This window comes from Pezoporus flaviventris, unplaced genomic scaffold, assembly GCF_033815535.1.
Source record: "Pezoporus flaviventris isolate CSIRO_AGI_PZ_B2104156 unplaced genomic scaffold, CSIRO_AGI_Pfla_v1 ptg000123l, whole genome shotgun sequence".
Taxonomy (NCBI): domain Eukaryota; kingdom Metazoa; phylum Chordata; class Aves; order Psittaciformes; family Psittacidae; genus Pezoporus; species Pezoporus flaviventris.
The window spans coordinates 1,810,653-1,826,013 of record NW_026892671.1 but is presented as its reverse complement, the minus strand read 5'-3'; the positions used below and the strand labels follow the sequence as shown (position 1 = coordinate 1,826,013).

Sequence of the window (15,361 nt, the reverse complement as noted above, 5' to 3'; positions counted from 1 at the left end):
ACAACAGAAGGACATGGAGCAAGTGCAGAGGAGGAGAAGAGGACACAAGGATGATCAGGGGCTAGAGCACCTCCCATACAGAGCCAGGCTGAGAACATTGGGGCTGTTCAGCCTGGAGAAGAGAAGCTGCGTGGAGACCTCAGAGCAGCTTCCAGTGTCTGAATAGTGCTACAAGGATGCTGGAGAGGGACTCTTCATCAGAGACTGGAGTGACAGGAAAAGGGGTGATGGGTTCAAAATGAAACAGGGGGAGTTCAGGTTACAGATAACAAAGAAGCTCTTCCCTGTGAGGGTGCTGAGGCACTGGTACAGGGTGCCCAGAGAAGCTGTGGCTGCCCCATCCCTGGCAGTGTTCAAGGCCAGGCTGGACAAAGTCTTGGGTGACATGGTCTAATGTGTAGTGTCCCTGACCATGGCAGGGGGTTGGAACCAAGCTCCTTTCCAACCCAAACCACTCTATGATTCTACAATAATCTACATTTCATACAACCTGAAGCCTCAGCCAAAAACTGCTTTAGGACAAGTGGGGTTTAAAACATCATTTCTAAATGTGAGGGGACTTCATTTCAAGCTGTTAACAGGGTCAGGAAATAAACTGTCTACATAGGATCAGCCAACTGTAGAGGCAACATGATGGCCTTAGTTTATTTATCTATTATTTCTCAGTTTCCTGGGCAAGAACAAGCCACTTGGCTAATCAAACTTTCCCAGCACGTAAGAAAAAGTTTTTATCTTAAATAAAAAGAAGTGGATATTCCCAGCAACGTCCAATAGATGGTGGTGTTGTATAAGAAATCCTGATCCATGATTTTCTAGCCACTTATTTCAACTCTTCTGCCTTTTGATACCTAAAGGGACTCCTGTGACCATTTTGCACCTCTTGGAGGTGACCACAGAGAGCAATGGTACCAAGAAGGAACAAAAATCACACAGGAAAAGGAGTGGATTTTGTTCAGAAGTAGATGAAATGCAGCTTTGAAGGGGAAATGGGCATCTAAAGAGCAGGCATATGTGGGTACTGTCATGTCCTGCTGGCAACAGTAAGAGTCAGCTTCAGGCTGGTAACTTTAGTAAACAGTTAGAACAAAGAATAAGAGTAAAGAATAAGAATATATAGATAATATATATATAATTATAAATTAAATATATATAACAAATACAATGTAAATTATAAAGTATAAAAAAAGAATAAAGATTTATTTCTTAGTGCTGGCCAGGGTCACATCCTTGTTTGGGTTATTTTCCCCTGGATTAAAGAGTGTTTTTCCCACTGGTGATGCCACAGCTCAAGTGACCACAGGTGGAAAATCCCCATCCAGGACTCAGCCAAGCCTTCTCCTTCCTATCAGCCCATCAGCTCCAAATCCATTCCCAGAGGAGCTTGTTAACACAGATGGATCAGGGACATCTCACACCTTGGAGTGATGAGCTGCTAAAGAAATAGGGAAGTTTTGGGTGTGTGGGGAAACCCTATGGTGACTGTTTTCCCTGGTGGCATTGCGATTTTATAGCAACCAAGATATGGGGGAGCTGCAATTTGTGCCAGGAATGACTTCTTGCATAGGAAATAAGGACTTTTGGTTGGTTTTCTTCATTACCTTCAATTTCCCTGTTGTTTCAGGGTGTTGGTGTGTTTCCATGTTTGCTTTGGGTTACTTTAATCCCCATTGCCTCAAACCAAAGTGCAACTCTCCTGCAGCAAACTCTACTGATAACATTCTTGCCTTTGTTTTTAACAAACCACTCTGGGTATAAATTAGAAAACTCCTTAGAGCTTCTCTTAAAGGCTTTGAGAAAGGCAGAACTTGATGAGGAAAATGAAAGGGTGAAGTTCTACAGCTGCCTGAAAAGAGGTGGCAAGCCCAATTTGACTGTGATTTAACTCAGCAGCCTGGTTCCAAACACAGACCTGATGAAGAATTTGCATTTCATTCACTTGGCTCATGCACAATATCCTATTGCTCCATAACTGCATTAAAACATCAGTTCATCCATTTAGATCTTGGGTTTCCATCCTTCCTGGGAAAAGCTTTGCACAGGAGCTGCCTCCTCTACCCAGCCCATAAATCACTGAGACCCCGACTAAACTGAGGCAAGGAAAACTAGTATCGTTGTGTGTTGGTGTTCACATTTAACACAAGAATATATTGAGTTATATATAAATATATAGGTTAGGATGCATTTAATATTGTGTTGTGATATATATACACACATACGTAAGTGTTTATGTGTATAATTTGCCAGTCATAGGAACAGAGACCTCCTAGATGTCCTTTCTGAACAGTAACTATGTCCTGCTGGTCATTGTCACATCAGTGACTGGTCATGGTCACATCAGGTTGCTCCTGGCCTCATTCAGGCAGCTTTTGAACATGGCCATGGGTGGAGGCTCCACAGCCTCTGGAACAAATCCTCATGTTACCCAAATCCCTGGATCAGGGTTTTCAAAGCCTCACTGTGATTCTTTCTGCTGTTCTCCTCAGAGCATCCTTCATCTCTTTGTTCCTCAAGCTGTAGATGAGGGGGTTGAGCATGGGGATCACCACCGTGTAGAAAACAGAGACCACTTTGTCATTGTTCAGGGAGTAACTAGAGCTAGGGCGTAAATACATGAAGATGGTTGTTCCATACAACATGGTCACCACAATCAGGTGGGACATACAGGTGGAAAAGGCTTTTTGCCTGCCCTCAGCATTACGGACCCTCAGGATGGCAAAGAAGATGAAGATGTAGGAGACCAGAATGGCAGAGATGGTGCTGAGCTCAATGACACCAGCCAAAGAGAAGAGGATCATCTCATTGATGTACGTGCTGGCACAGGACAGAGCCAGGAGAGGAGGAACATCACAGAAGAAGTGGTTGATGACATTGGAGCTGCAGAAGGGCAGCCTGATGATGAGGGTCATCTGAATGATGGAGTTCAGGACACCCCCAATATAGCACCCAACCACCAGCCCCACACATAACCTCCGAGTCATGAGCTAGCTACAGTGGAATGGACTGCTCTGTGGCCATCTGCTCCAAGCTTGCCCTCTTACACAGCCCAAGGAAAGAGGAGGCCCCTTCTGAAGTGAGAGCATCCCAGCTTCCCCAAACAGCTCTGAGCAGATTCATTTGTATCACTCAATCCCATTTTGGTACCTACAGTTTGATGAGACCAATGGCTACAGCAGCAGAGAGGATTCGATGTGACACAAACCAAGCCACTATTTCAGGGCCAGTGGCTAGGTTCATCTGTCCTTGTGAGGACAGGGGCCTGTAGGGACAGGCCAAGGAGAATGGCTTTAACCTGCCCCAGGGGAGACTGAGATGAGCTCTTAGGCAGAAGTTCTTCCCTGTGAGGGTGCTGAGGTGCTGGCACAGGGTGCCCAGAGAAGCTGTGGCTGCCCCATCCCTGGCAGTGTTCAAGGGCAGGTTGGACACAGGGGCTTGGAGCAAGCTGCTCTAGTGGAAGGTGTCCCTGCCCGTGTCAGGGGTTGGAGCTGGATGAGCTTTAAACTCCCTTCCAACCCAAACCAGGCTGGGATTCTATGAGTACATCCCAGCAAGAATATTTCATCTCTTTAAAACCAACACAGAGGAGCAAATCTTTACCTGGCACAATTCTGAGCAGCCTCCCCAGTTGCTGCAGTGATTTCTACCAGAGCATGGCTAACCTGGACCTTTCATGGTATGGTCTCACGTACCTGTGGAAGGGGGTCAACTCTTACAGCTGTAAATTCTCTTCCACATTAGATGACACTGGATATCTGCACAGCAAATCAAGGGGATTATCTCTTGAAGGCATCTTCCTAGATTCCAAACAAGAATGTCTCTCCTGAATCTCCAAGAGCTTCCAGCCTATTTTCATCAGATGAAGTTCTTCACTTGCACCAATGTGTTGCCTTTGTATCTCTCCCTGCAGGTCTTTAAAGGCAACAGACACAAACACTTAAGGAATAAGTGTTTGTCACAGTTTTGGCTACAGTTCAGGGCTCTAAGACACGTGAACCTTGGTTGTATATTGCTGGCCCCTGAATGAGAACCCATGAGTCACAACAGCCTAAACTACTAATAAAGGTTTAGCTTTAGATTGGATCTAAGGAGGAAATTCTTTCCTGTTAGTGTGGTAAGGCACTGGAATAGGGTGCCCAGGGAGGTTGTGATTGCTCCATCCCTGGCAGTGTTCAAGACCAGGTTGGATGAGGCCTTGGATGACATGGTTTAATGTGAGGTGTCCCTGCCCATGGCAGGGGGGTTGGAACTTGATGGTCATACGGTGGTTTCCAACCCTAATTATTCTATGATTCTGTGATTCTATGCACACAGGCTGATGAAATATCTCTTCTAATTATTGTCACAAAGATGTCTAACCTGTTACAACATTCAGCATAAGAACAGTGACCTCCTAGATGTCCTTTCTGAACAATAACTATGTCCTGTGGTTTTCATGGTAACATCAGGTTGCTCCTGGCCTCATTCACCTTTGAATATCAGGGGGAATCCCATCCCAGGCTTCAGCTTCACAAGAGATTTCACTTCAAAGAAGGAAATTGTAAGCAATGGAATTCATAACTGAGAATGATGAACTGTGCTGAGACCATCCAGTGGTAAGGAGAATTTGGGCACATCAAGGGCTCATCCCATTCATATTAAGGGGTGTTACATTCATCTGAAGTCCTATTTACTTAAATGGTGAGGTAAATGGAAATAAGCTGGAAATGAGCAACCACATGCCATGTCCATGACCAGATCATCCTAAAGCACACCAGGGAAAACTAAATTGTCTATGTCACTTACAAAGTAAGCCTGTTGATGGTGACTTAGGTCGGGGGAAAAGTTTCTTCTACTTGTGGTCAACAAAGGAGCCACAATCAATGCAATTAAATGCTGAAAAGTTAGGAAGGACAGAGGCCTTTGAAATCAGACCAGAAAATAACACTTGAATGTAATGTTCGATTTCTCACTCTAATTTCCCTCACTGAATAGACTATCTCCTAAGTTGCCCATGTAGGGATAGGATCTGGGTGGAGAGGGACTGGCAGAACAGTGAGCACTGGCTGGGCTGTTGGGTGCAGAGGGTGACAGATTCTAGTCTGCAGGAGCCTGGAGACTGCCACAGGGGTTTGTCTTCTAAATCTGTCTAAACAGAACCAAAAGAGAACACCATGGGGTGCAGGACCCATCCCACAGTATCTGAGCAAGAGCAGGAGGGCAGGAACAGAGACTTGGTCACCATCAAAGGATCCCATAGATGTGCACAACTCCTGCTAAAACGAAAACAAAAACTCAAAAATAGCCCAACTTCCCTGGGCTGAGCTTAAATAGAGATGAGGAGTAAATGGGTGGAGGGTAGGGATGAAGTCCCAGCTGAGGCTGCTCAGGGGAATAAAGGCCTATTAGTTCACCCTGGGACAATTCATCACTGCTTCAAATGCCCGTTTCTCATCCTTCAATACAGTGGAAGCCCTAAAGCACAAGCTCAGGTGTTGAACATCCAGGCACTATATGTGGATAATCTCACTGGGGCTCAAGTGTTCACAGAGGGATATCAGCAGCAGCTCCAGAGAAGGAGTCACTTGTGGTTCCTGTCGCATTTAGGGACCCTCTACAAGATCTGAAATGTCTCTAAACCCATCCTCATTCTTTTGGCAAAGAGAGATAGAATGCTTGGCATAATACACAAGTATGTCAGAAGCATCCCTTCATGACTCTCAGATGCCCAAGCACCACAATGCCTTTCAGAGGTGATTTCACACCCTTTGCTTTTCCTTCTCTTTGTTTTCCTCTAGGAAAGCATGAGCAGCCCTGGAGGCTTCCTCCCAGGAGAGTACATGCAACTGTATTTACAGCCCCAGCACCACAGGCTGGGGTCTTGGAGTCTGGCAGGAGCTCCCTTCTCTTCACATCAGGTGCTTAACAGAGCTGATGCCGGTACGTAGATGTTCTCTGCTGCATTGGGGATAAATCCTTGGCTCCCATCACTCGGTGGCAGAGGGAAGGCACAGGAGGTAACACCAACACAAAGCAGAGCCTCACCTGCAGTGAGGTAGTGGGTTTGCTTCTTCATGTTCTCTCGTCCTCTTTGGTAAAGCTGTGTCAGAAAACAGCCTTACCAATGTGGGTTTTCTTTATAAGAAGAGGGAGCAATGTCTGATGCAGGTTGTGTTTCTTTTACATCAGCAGCTAAAGCAAGATGAACTGATTTATTCAAAAGAATCTTATTCTGTTATAAAGAAATGCAGCATTTCAGATTGTCAACAGAATATGGTCACTAACAAATCAGCCTTTGGATTCAGCCTCTTATAACATCAACTCTTTTTTAGGTCAAGCAACATAATGCCCATAGGTGTGAAGGTGCTTCAGCATGCTGGAACTCAGAAAGGTATAAATCATGACTTTAGCAATGTGAATGTTATCCTTTTTGAATTATGTATAACACTTTGATAAATGCAATCTTAAGACTGGCATTAGAACTAAAAACCAAAGGAAAATTCTGGAGGTCATTAATGTGTAAGCTACGATTTCAATGGGAATGTGACTTTCTCTTGCTCAAGGTTTATGTGTGCTCCTATGAGGTTCCTCTAAGCTGTCTTCTGACACAAACTGCCTCCAATCTGAAAGTGAGTAAAGATCTGATTCTTCACTCAAACCTGAAAAATCAGGTGCTTGAATAAATCCATAGTTTATGTTTCTCAGCATAGAAGAACAAAAATGGCAGTTTTTGCTTCATCGCACTCTCTGTTCTTTTCCAAATACCTCAAATGAAAACCAAAATCATATAATTTGGGTTTAAAAAATACAATACAAAATATTAATTCCACCAAAACATGGCAGTTAAACTGGTGATCGATTGTAGTTAAATGTGGTCCAAAAGTGAATTTCTGTTTGCAATGATTTTGATGTTTTCCTTCCTTTTGCCTTGGTAGGTAACACCTGGTCATGAGAGGAAATCACACGCAGACTAAACTCATCCTGTTGGGAATTACAGACAGCCCATATGCACAGACCCCTCTTTTAGTCTTGTTTCTATTGATTTACATTGTCACTTTGGTGGGGAACTTTGGCATTATCATCTTGGTGTGGGTCTCCCAGCCTCCACACCCCCATGTACTTCTTCCTCACCCATTTTGCCTTCACTGACATCTGCTATTCCACAGTCTTCTGCCCCAGGATGCTGGCAGACCTGTTATCAGAGGACAAAACCATTTCTTTCACTGGCTGCATGACGCAGTTCCTCACCTTTGCTTTCTTTGCTACTATTGAGTGTCACCTCCTGGCCATGATGGCCTATGATTGCCATGTTGCTATCTGCCAGCCCCTGCTTTATGTGACCATCATCTCCAGCCATGTCTGCTGGCAGCTGGTAGCATCATCCTACCTATTCGCCTTCCTCAGTGCCATTGTCTACACATGGTGCCTGTTTGGAGGTTCCTTCTGTGGTCCCAACCGCATTGACCACTTCTTCTGTGACAAAGTTCCTGTGCTGAAGCTCCTGTGCTCCGACACCCACAGCAGCGAGATGCTCATCTTTGCCTTCGTCACCATCAACTTAGTGGGCACAAGCGTGGTCATTTTACTCTCCTACATGTCTATCATCCGCACCGTGCTGAGGATGTGCTCAGCACAGAGCAGGGCCAGAGCCTTCCACACCTGCGCCTCCCATTTGATGGCTGTTTCTATATTCTTTGGGACAGGATTCTTCATGTACCTACAACCTTCTTCTAGCCATAGGAGCCTGGATAAGGTGGCCTCCGTCTTCTACACCGTGGTCACCCCAATGCTCAACCCATTCACCTACAGCCTGAGGAACAAGGAGGTGAAGGGGGCTCTGCTGAAGTGTGGGAGGAGGATGTTCAACCACTGGCAACAAGCAAGACTTGTATCATGCAGGACATGAATACTCTACATCAAGTGAGAACGCCTAAACTAATGGGATTTTCCACTAATCCTCATGACTCTGTGTAGCTCTTTCACAGTTCCTGCACAATAGTCAGAGTATTTAATGAGAAATAGAACCCCCATCGCATCTTCCTTGGAAGGAAACCAAGAGGAGCAGGAACCTCAAACTTCATTTCACTTCTCAGCCACCAGCGTGTAGGAAGAGATTACCTTGAATTATCCCAGGCTTCTTTTTCCTCGCAGGAAACACCCATCAGGTTTATTCAATTCTCACTTTTGTCACTGATAAATATCCACTTTTTTTTTGCAAGATTCTTGACCTTGTCCCTCAGCTCCAATATGTGTAATATGTGTTTATGTGTGTAAATATATATATGTGTGACAGAGGAATACAAATAAAACGTATAAAACTGGTATTACAAATAAAGTGACACAGATAGACTTAGAGAATCACAGAATTGTTTAGGTTGGAAAAGACCTTTAAGATCATCCAGTCCAACCATTCCCCAGCACTGCCAAGGCCACCACTAACCCATGGCACTAAGGGCCTTGTCTACACGGTTTAGGACACTTGTAGGAATGGTGAGCCCAGCTCTGCCCCGGGCAGCCTATTCCAATGCCTGAGCACCCTTTTAGATATTTCCTGAAGTCAGCTGACTGGGAGGGTACTGTCCAAATGGATGGTGGTAGCAGTGATCCTTCAGCAAGAAGGATTTGTTGGAAGCCTGCTGCAGTGTTTGGCTATGGGGATATGTTGGCTTTTGATCAGCCCTGGGGAAAACATACCTAGCATCTACACTGGATATAACTGTATAGGGGATTTTCCCACTGATTTTCCCACTGGATTCCAGTATTTAAGCTCATTTTATAAATTCATACTGTCGTTGTTCCTATTTTTCCCCAAGAAAGTGATTTCTTACTTTCTAATCTTTTTACTACTACCTTCGGTTTCCTTTGCACAAGCATACGGGCCCTTTGAAGAGGCAGCGAGATCAAAGGAAGCTGACAGAGCCAGTTGTATTTAGAATTCCCATGACATTTCCCATGACAATTCCACTTGGACTCAATGTGTGGATCTGCATGACTGTACTGCACAGAATCATCTCTATCTTGAGAAAAAAACTGATTTTCTCACCTCCTGGCTTGCTTTATAAATCAGAGCTTCAGAGAAGTAAATCCTCCAAGTCTCCTTTTTTTCTCTGCTCTGTTCTACAGGGTGTTGGGTGTCAATGTTTGGCTGCATCTACCAGAGACTCCTGTTTTTACCGGTTATTACTTTCTATCTTAGGTGGTTGGGATACGATGCCAGCAGCCTCACTGCGCACATCACCTATGGCAATCTTGTTTTCTCTCCCCTTCAGCTTTAGCTGAAAAATTTCTTTAGTGATTTTGTAAGTTAAAAATCTGGAGCTGTTAATTCCTCAACCTATGAGATGAGTTGTCTTCTGGGAGACAGAATAGAACAAGATCGGAAACTGTCCTGAAGTTACTGAGAAAGAGCATTTCTTAGAGATGGCACCTCAGCATCTTCAAAGCAAAGAAACATTGAAGCTGGAAAGATTAAAGAGTCTTTACTAAGACTTGAAACCCATTTCCAAATAAAAGTGCTGCCTATCTACTAAAGACCATAATTCTAATATCATATTTTGAAATGGAGGAGATACTAATGACCAGAGAATAACACTGAATGGAATGCTCAGTTGATTACTCTATTTTCCTCACTGAGAAGACTATCTCCTAATTCATCCAAGCAGGGACATGGTCTGAATGGAGAGCGTGTGCCAGAGCAGTGAGCCCTGGCTGGGCTATTGGGTGCAGCCAGAGAAAAGTTCTAATTTCATAGAAGAGTCAGGGTTGGAAAGAACCTTAAGATCATCCAGTTCCAACCCCCTTACCATGGGCAGGGACACCTCACACTAAACCATGCCACTCAAGGATGGTTTGCAGAAACCTGGCCAGTACCACAGGGGTTTCTCTCTTTAATCTCTTGAAACAGAGCCAAAGGGGAACACCATGGGGTGCAGGGACCACCCCACAGTACCTGAGCAAGAGAAGCAGGGCAGGAACAGAGACCTGGGCCAAGTTCAGCCAAGACTCCAAATCATCAGGCAAGTTGGTGATGACAAGAGAGGTACGAGAGCAGGCCAAGTCAGATCAAATCAGGCCCTGAACTACGGTCAGGTCCAGCAATTGCTAGGAAAGTCTATGAGCAAACCTAGGTCTTCATCAAAGGATTCCACAGGTGTGCACACCTCCTGCCAAACTGGGAACTGGAACTCCTCTTATGAGGTTCAACCTCCCTGGGCTGAGATTAAATAGAGAAGGGGGACAAATGGGCAGAGGGTGGGGATGGAGCCGCAGCTGAGGCTGCTCAGGGGGATAAAGGCCTGTTACTTCACCCTGGGATAATTGATCATTGCCTCAAAATGCCCATTTCTCATCCTTGAATACAGTGGAAGCCCAGAGTCACCAGCTCAGCAGGTCTTCATCAAAGGATTCCACATAAAGGATGTGCTCAGCACAGAGCAGGGCCAGAGCCTTCCACACCTGTGCATCCCATTTGATGGTTGTTGACTTATTCTATGGTACAACGTTTTTCATGTACCTACAACCGCTATCTAGCCACAGGAGACTGGATAAGGTGGCCTCCGTCTTCTACACCATGATCACCCCCATGCTCAACCCATTCATCTACAGCCTGAGGAACAAGGACGTGAAGGCGGCTCTGGTCAAGTGCACAAGGAGGTTTTTCAACCACTGGCTACACAAAAGAGCTCTGTCATCCAGGACATGAACAGTTCATCTTAACTGAGGAAGACTGCGATGCACTAAAACAATGAGATTTTCCCTATTCCACATGACTTTATTTATGTTCTTCCACAGATCCTGCACAGAAGTCAATGACAGTATGTAATGAGAAAGAGACCCAGCCATCACATGCTCCTTGGAAGGAAATCAAGAGGAGAAGGAACCTCAAACTTCAATTCAGTTTGTAGGCACCAGTCTGTAGGGAGAAATTACCCTCAATTATCCCAGGCTCCTTTTCCTCACAGGAAACACCAATCAGCTTTATTCATTTATAACTTTTGTCACTCGTAATTATCTATTTTTCTTACAAGATTGTTGACCTTGTTCTCTGCTCCAATAAAATTCCTCACTCTTACCTGTGAGCTCTTTATTAAAGCTGCTGGGGTGGGAGGGAAGAGCAAGTGTAGTTTTACATTTGCTTGCTGAAATAGAGTCACAGAAAAGGTTTCAAAAGATTCATTGCATTTGTTTGTGCCTTTCAAAGAGAAGAAGTTGGTGGGAATCAAGCTCTCAAGTTGCACTTTTGAATATCAGGGCGAATCCCTCCCCAGGCTGCAGCTTTACAATAGATTATACATAAAGGAAAAAATTGTAGACAATATCATTCATAACACAGGATGATGAACTGTGCTGAGACCACCCAGTGTAAAGGAAAATTTGGGCACATCAGGTCTCCTCCCATTCATTTTAAGGGGTATTTTATACTCATTTGACATGACCTTTTACCTAAATGGTGAGAGAAATGGAATTCCAGCTCGAGATCAGCACCCACATCCCATGTCCATGCCCAGCTCATGCTCAAGCACACTGGGAAACACCAAACAGTGGATTTCATATAAGAATTAAGCCTGTGGGAAGTTTCTGTTGAAGAAAGACAATCCTGAATACAGAATCAATGGTAATTGAGAGCTATCTGGGTCTCAAAGAAGCCAAAACACACTGATGGGGGAAAAATTCTTTAGCTGATGTGAGTAGGAATTAACTTCTATTTGGAAAGTATGTTTATAATGAACACACTGTTTATGTGCACTGAAAAACAACAGTATTAAGAGAACACATTGTCTTACGTGTGGGGGAACGTGTTGGCAGGACAGAGACTTTTGATCGGACAGCTTCCTTCAAAACCTTCACCACACCTTGTTTTCTACCATTTTGTTGGCTATTTTGGCTTAGACTATACATATAGAATCATAGAGCCACAGAAAGCCCAAGCTGGACCTCAAAATATTATCTGATCTGAGCTTTTGTGGAAACAGGAGTCTAGATGAGCAGTGTCATGTGGAGGGCTCATCACTGTCTGATGAATTAGCCCACTCTGGTGTCCTTATTTCCTCTTGGGTTTAAGAAAGTTTCCAAAGCAGAGACAACTAAAATAGTCAAAGGTTTACCTACACTTGGTGCTACCTTTCCAAGGGAAGTCTTGAATGCCATGGTCCTGTGTATGGTGGATCCGACTCAGTGAACTGGCAATAGGAACCTCAGTCTAACGTGCAGGGGAAGCACAATTGTGAATTCCAGCAATATAAGAAACAGGCTTGAGGTTTTGGAAATACATTTTATACTGAGAGCTTCATTGCATGATTCTGCTTCAATCTTTTCAGAGAAGGGATCTACAAAACGCAGAAAGCCTTGGCTGTAGACACAAACTTCTCACATCAAATACATGACAGAGGTCCTCTCATTAAGTACTTCTGATACCTCAAAAAGAAATCACCTTTTGGCAGGAAGAGCTGGACATGGGCCTCTTTACCCTGTTCTGCAGGTGCTGTTAGACCAGCCTGAATATTTTGGAGGAGAATATTGGATTCTCTGGAGACGATTCAAAACCTGGACTACATTGAAATGAGCATAAAAGACGATATTATTCAACAGCCTTATCTACCTAACAATTAGTTAACAAATCTCATCTTTAGATACCATATCTAGCTTTATCCATAGATAATAGAGAAGATAGAGATCTCAGAGCAGTGCCTAATTAGGTGAGGTTAATGCCAGTTTTTCTCTTAAAATAAATGTACTTCATTCATTATTTTGAGTTCATTTCCTGCACTTGTACAGAAAAAAATTCGTTGCCCTTTAATGATAGGGGAGAAAGACCCTGAAAATGAGAAGAGGTCGTAAGGCAGGTTTTAAGCCATCAACTGGGAGATGCTGATGGCCATGGAAGAGCATTTTCACAGGGCTATCAAGGAGCCCAGAACTAATGTTCAGTGCCCATCTGATAAGACAAAAAAAGAGGGGGGGGGAAATAAAGGCAATAAAATAGAGCAGATAAATCAGATTGTGGTGTTGTGCACAAGCCAGTCATAGGAAGAAAGACAGACTTGGAAATGGTTCCAAACCAGATCTTTAAGGTGAAGGAATAGGGTGGCAAAACAAAAGTCCTTGGTGTCAACTGAAGCTCTGGAGACCTTTGTCACAAAACCAGCAGCTAAACATCGTGCCAAAGCTACTTCCACCTGACAAAGTCCCTCAGGGCGTTCTTCACCTCCCTGTTCCTGAGGCTGTAGATCAGGGGGTTCAGCATGGGCACCACCAGCGAGTAGAACACAGCAAAGACCTTATCCGTGCTCAGGCTGCTGCCAGACCCTAGTCGGAAGTTCAGGGCGAGGATGGACCCGTGGAAGATGGTGACTCCAGCCAGGTGAGAGGTGCACGTGGAGAAGGCTTTGTACCGGCCCCGAGCAGAGCTGATCCTTGAGACAGCAGCGAGGATGAAGGCATAGGAGACCAGGATGGCCAAGATGGTCACCATCTCCACCAGCCCACCAAGGACAAATATCAGACACCTATTGACACGTGTGTCGGAGCAGGAGAGAGCTAGAACAGGCATGAGGTCACAGTAGAAGTGTTTGACCTTGGCTGGCTGGCATAAAGGCAGGCTGAAGGCGAACTCTGTGTGCACCCAGGAATGCAGCAGGCCAAGCACATAGGAACTGGCCACCAGCAGCATGCAGAGCTGGTGGGACATGATGGACAAGTACAGCAAGGGCTTGCAGATGGCCATGTAGCGGTCGTACGCCATCGCAGCCAGGAGGAAGCACTCGGTGGTGCCAAAGGCTATGAAGAAGTAAAGCTGGGTTGCGCAGCCGATGACAGAGATTGTTTGCTTCTCCATCAGAAAGTTCATTAACGTCCTCGGTGCCACCACTGATGAGTAGCAAGCATCGAGGAGAGATAAGTTGCTAAGGAAAAAGTACATGGGGGACTGCAGCTGAGCGCTGCTCCTGATGAGCACAACCATGCCCAGGTTCCCCACCAGCGTGATGAAGTAAATGAGGAGGAAGAGGATGAACAAAGGTGCTTGTAGTTGGGGGTTGTCCGTCAGTCCCACAAGAGTCAGCTCCGTCACTTGCTTGCTTTGATTTTTCTCAGCCATCTTCGTCTAAAGCACTGCAAGATGTATTCACAGTGCCATAATAAACAGTTAATGAAGACACTCAGCACCTAAAAAGCCCATCGATCCCCAAGGTCTGGATGGCAAACCCTCTCCTTATCAGAGATCTGCTTCATTTGCATCAACATCCATCAAAAAACAGTTAGCAAAGCAATGAATGTTTTATTCTGGTAGCAGTCACTCTACCAAGTGTTCCCTATTCCATTCATTCTAATATACATCTCCCTGATGTATACTCATGGTATATATCACATTCCAGGGTAACCCTCCCAAGTTCTGACAAAGAAAGTGTAAAAGAAGGGGTTCAGTGCTTCCTGTAATGAATTAGTGACATCAATAATGAAAATTTCACACTAGACCATGTCTTTTTAGAGGTGACACGGTCTAGTGTGAGATGTCCCTGCCCAAGCCTGAGAGGTTGGAACTAGCTGAACTTCAGGTGCTTTCCAACCCAAACCAGTCTGTGATTCTGTAATTCTAGGACTTAGAATCATAGAATCAACTGAGTTGGAAAAGACCTTTCAGATCATCAAATCCAACCTTTGAAGAAGAATAGAACGTTTGGCATCTTAGGAAGCCTTCCCCATAGAGGTTTTCCTTAAAGGTGATTTTGCTTGCACACTGCAGAGATAAAACAGGAAAACCCCATTTATTCTTCAGTAACTTTTCATCTGTTTTGCTATTTCAGGGTTATTCTTCTATTGGGTATATAGAAATGGTGAAGTGCCATCATGAGGGAGAAAACCATTAAAACCAAAAAATGGCACAACAAATCTTTTCCTTTTTATCAACTTTTCCTACACCTCCTCTTTCTAAAATCCATATTTAAGAGTTCTATGAAAATACACCATGGCATCCTGCCTTTTAATCACAGCATCAGGGAGGGATATGGAGCAGCCTCCACAGGGGTCCACAAGGAACCACTGTAACATAAACACTTGGAAGAGACCAAGAAAAGAGACAGGAAAACTGCTGGGAATAGCAGATCAATATTAGCCTAAGATCATGGAAAGCACTGTGCTGCTCATGGGGTGTGCGTCACTGTCAGCAAATCTCTGCAGTGCAATGAGCACAGCTTTCCTATCAGCAGTCACTGTAAAACTGGTATCAAAGAGCCTGGCTTATATTCAGAAAGGAAAATCAGATAAACCATTTATCCCTATGGAAGAAGCACATGGGGTTTAGCTCTATGTACAACCTGCAGCATGACAGAATTAATGAGGGTGGCATCCCCAGCACTGCAGTGATAAAGTATTTATTATAACTGGTATTTTA

The 15,361-nt window shown here is 44.5% G+C and overlaps 1 protein-coding gene and 1 pseudogene across 1 annotated transcript; one reads left to right on the top strand and one right to left on the bottom strand.

Annotated features, from left to right (window-relative positions):
• Positions 1-2,444: 2,444 nt before the first annotated feature.
• Positions 2,445-14,068, bottom strand: LOC133282478 (olfactory receptor 5AR1-like). The gene is made up of 3 exons (XM_061478469.1): positions 13,584-14,068; positions 10,595-10,606; positions 2,445-2,889 (listed from the first exon to the last, which is right to left on the bottom strand). The coding sequence occupies exons 1-3, from the start codon at positions 14,066-14,068 to the stop codon at positions 2,445-2,447; spliced, it is 942 nt and encodes a 313-aa protein (XP_061334453.1).
• Positions 6,922-7,879, top strand: LOC133282421 (olfactory receptor 5AP2-like; annotated as a pseudogene).
• Positions 14,069-15,361: the final 1,293 nt, after the last annotated feature.

Coding starts and splice junctions, on each gene's coding strand:
- LOC133282478 (XM_061478469.1), bottom strand. CDS start 14,068: ATGGCTGAGAAAAATCAAAGCAAGCAAGTGACGGAGCTGACTCTTGTG.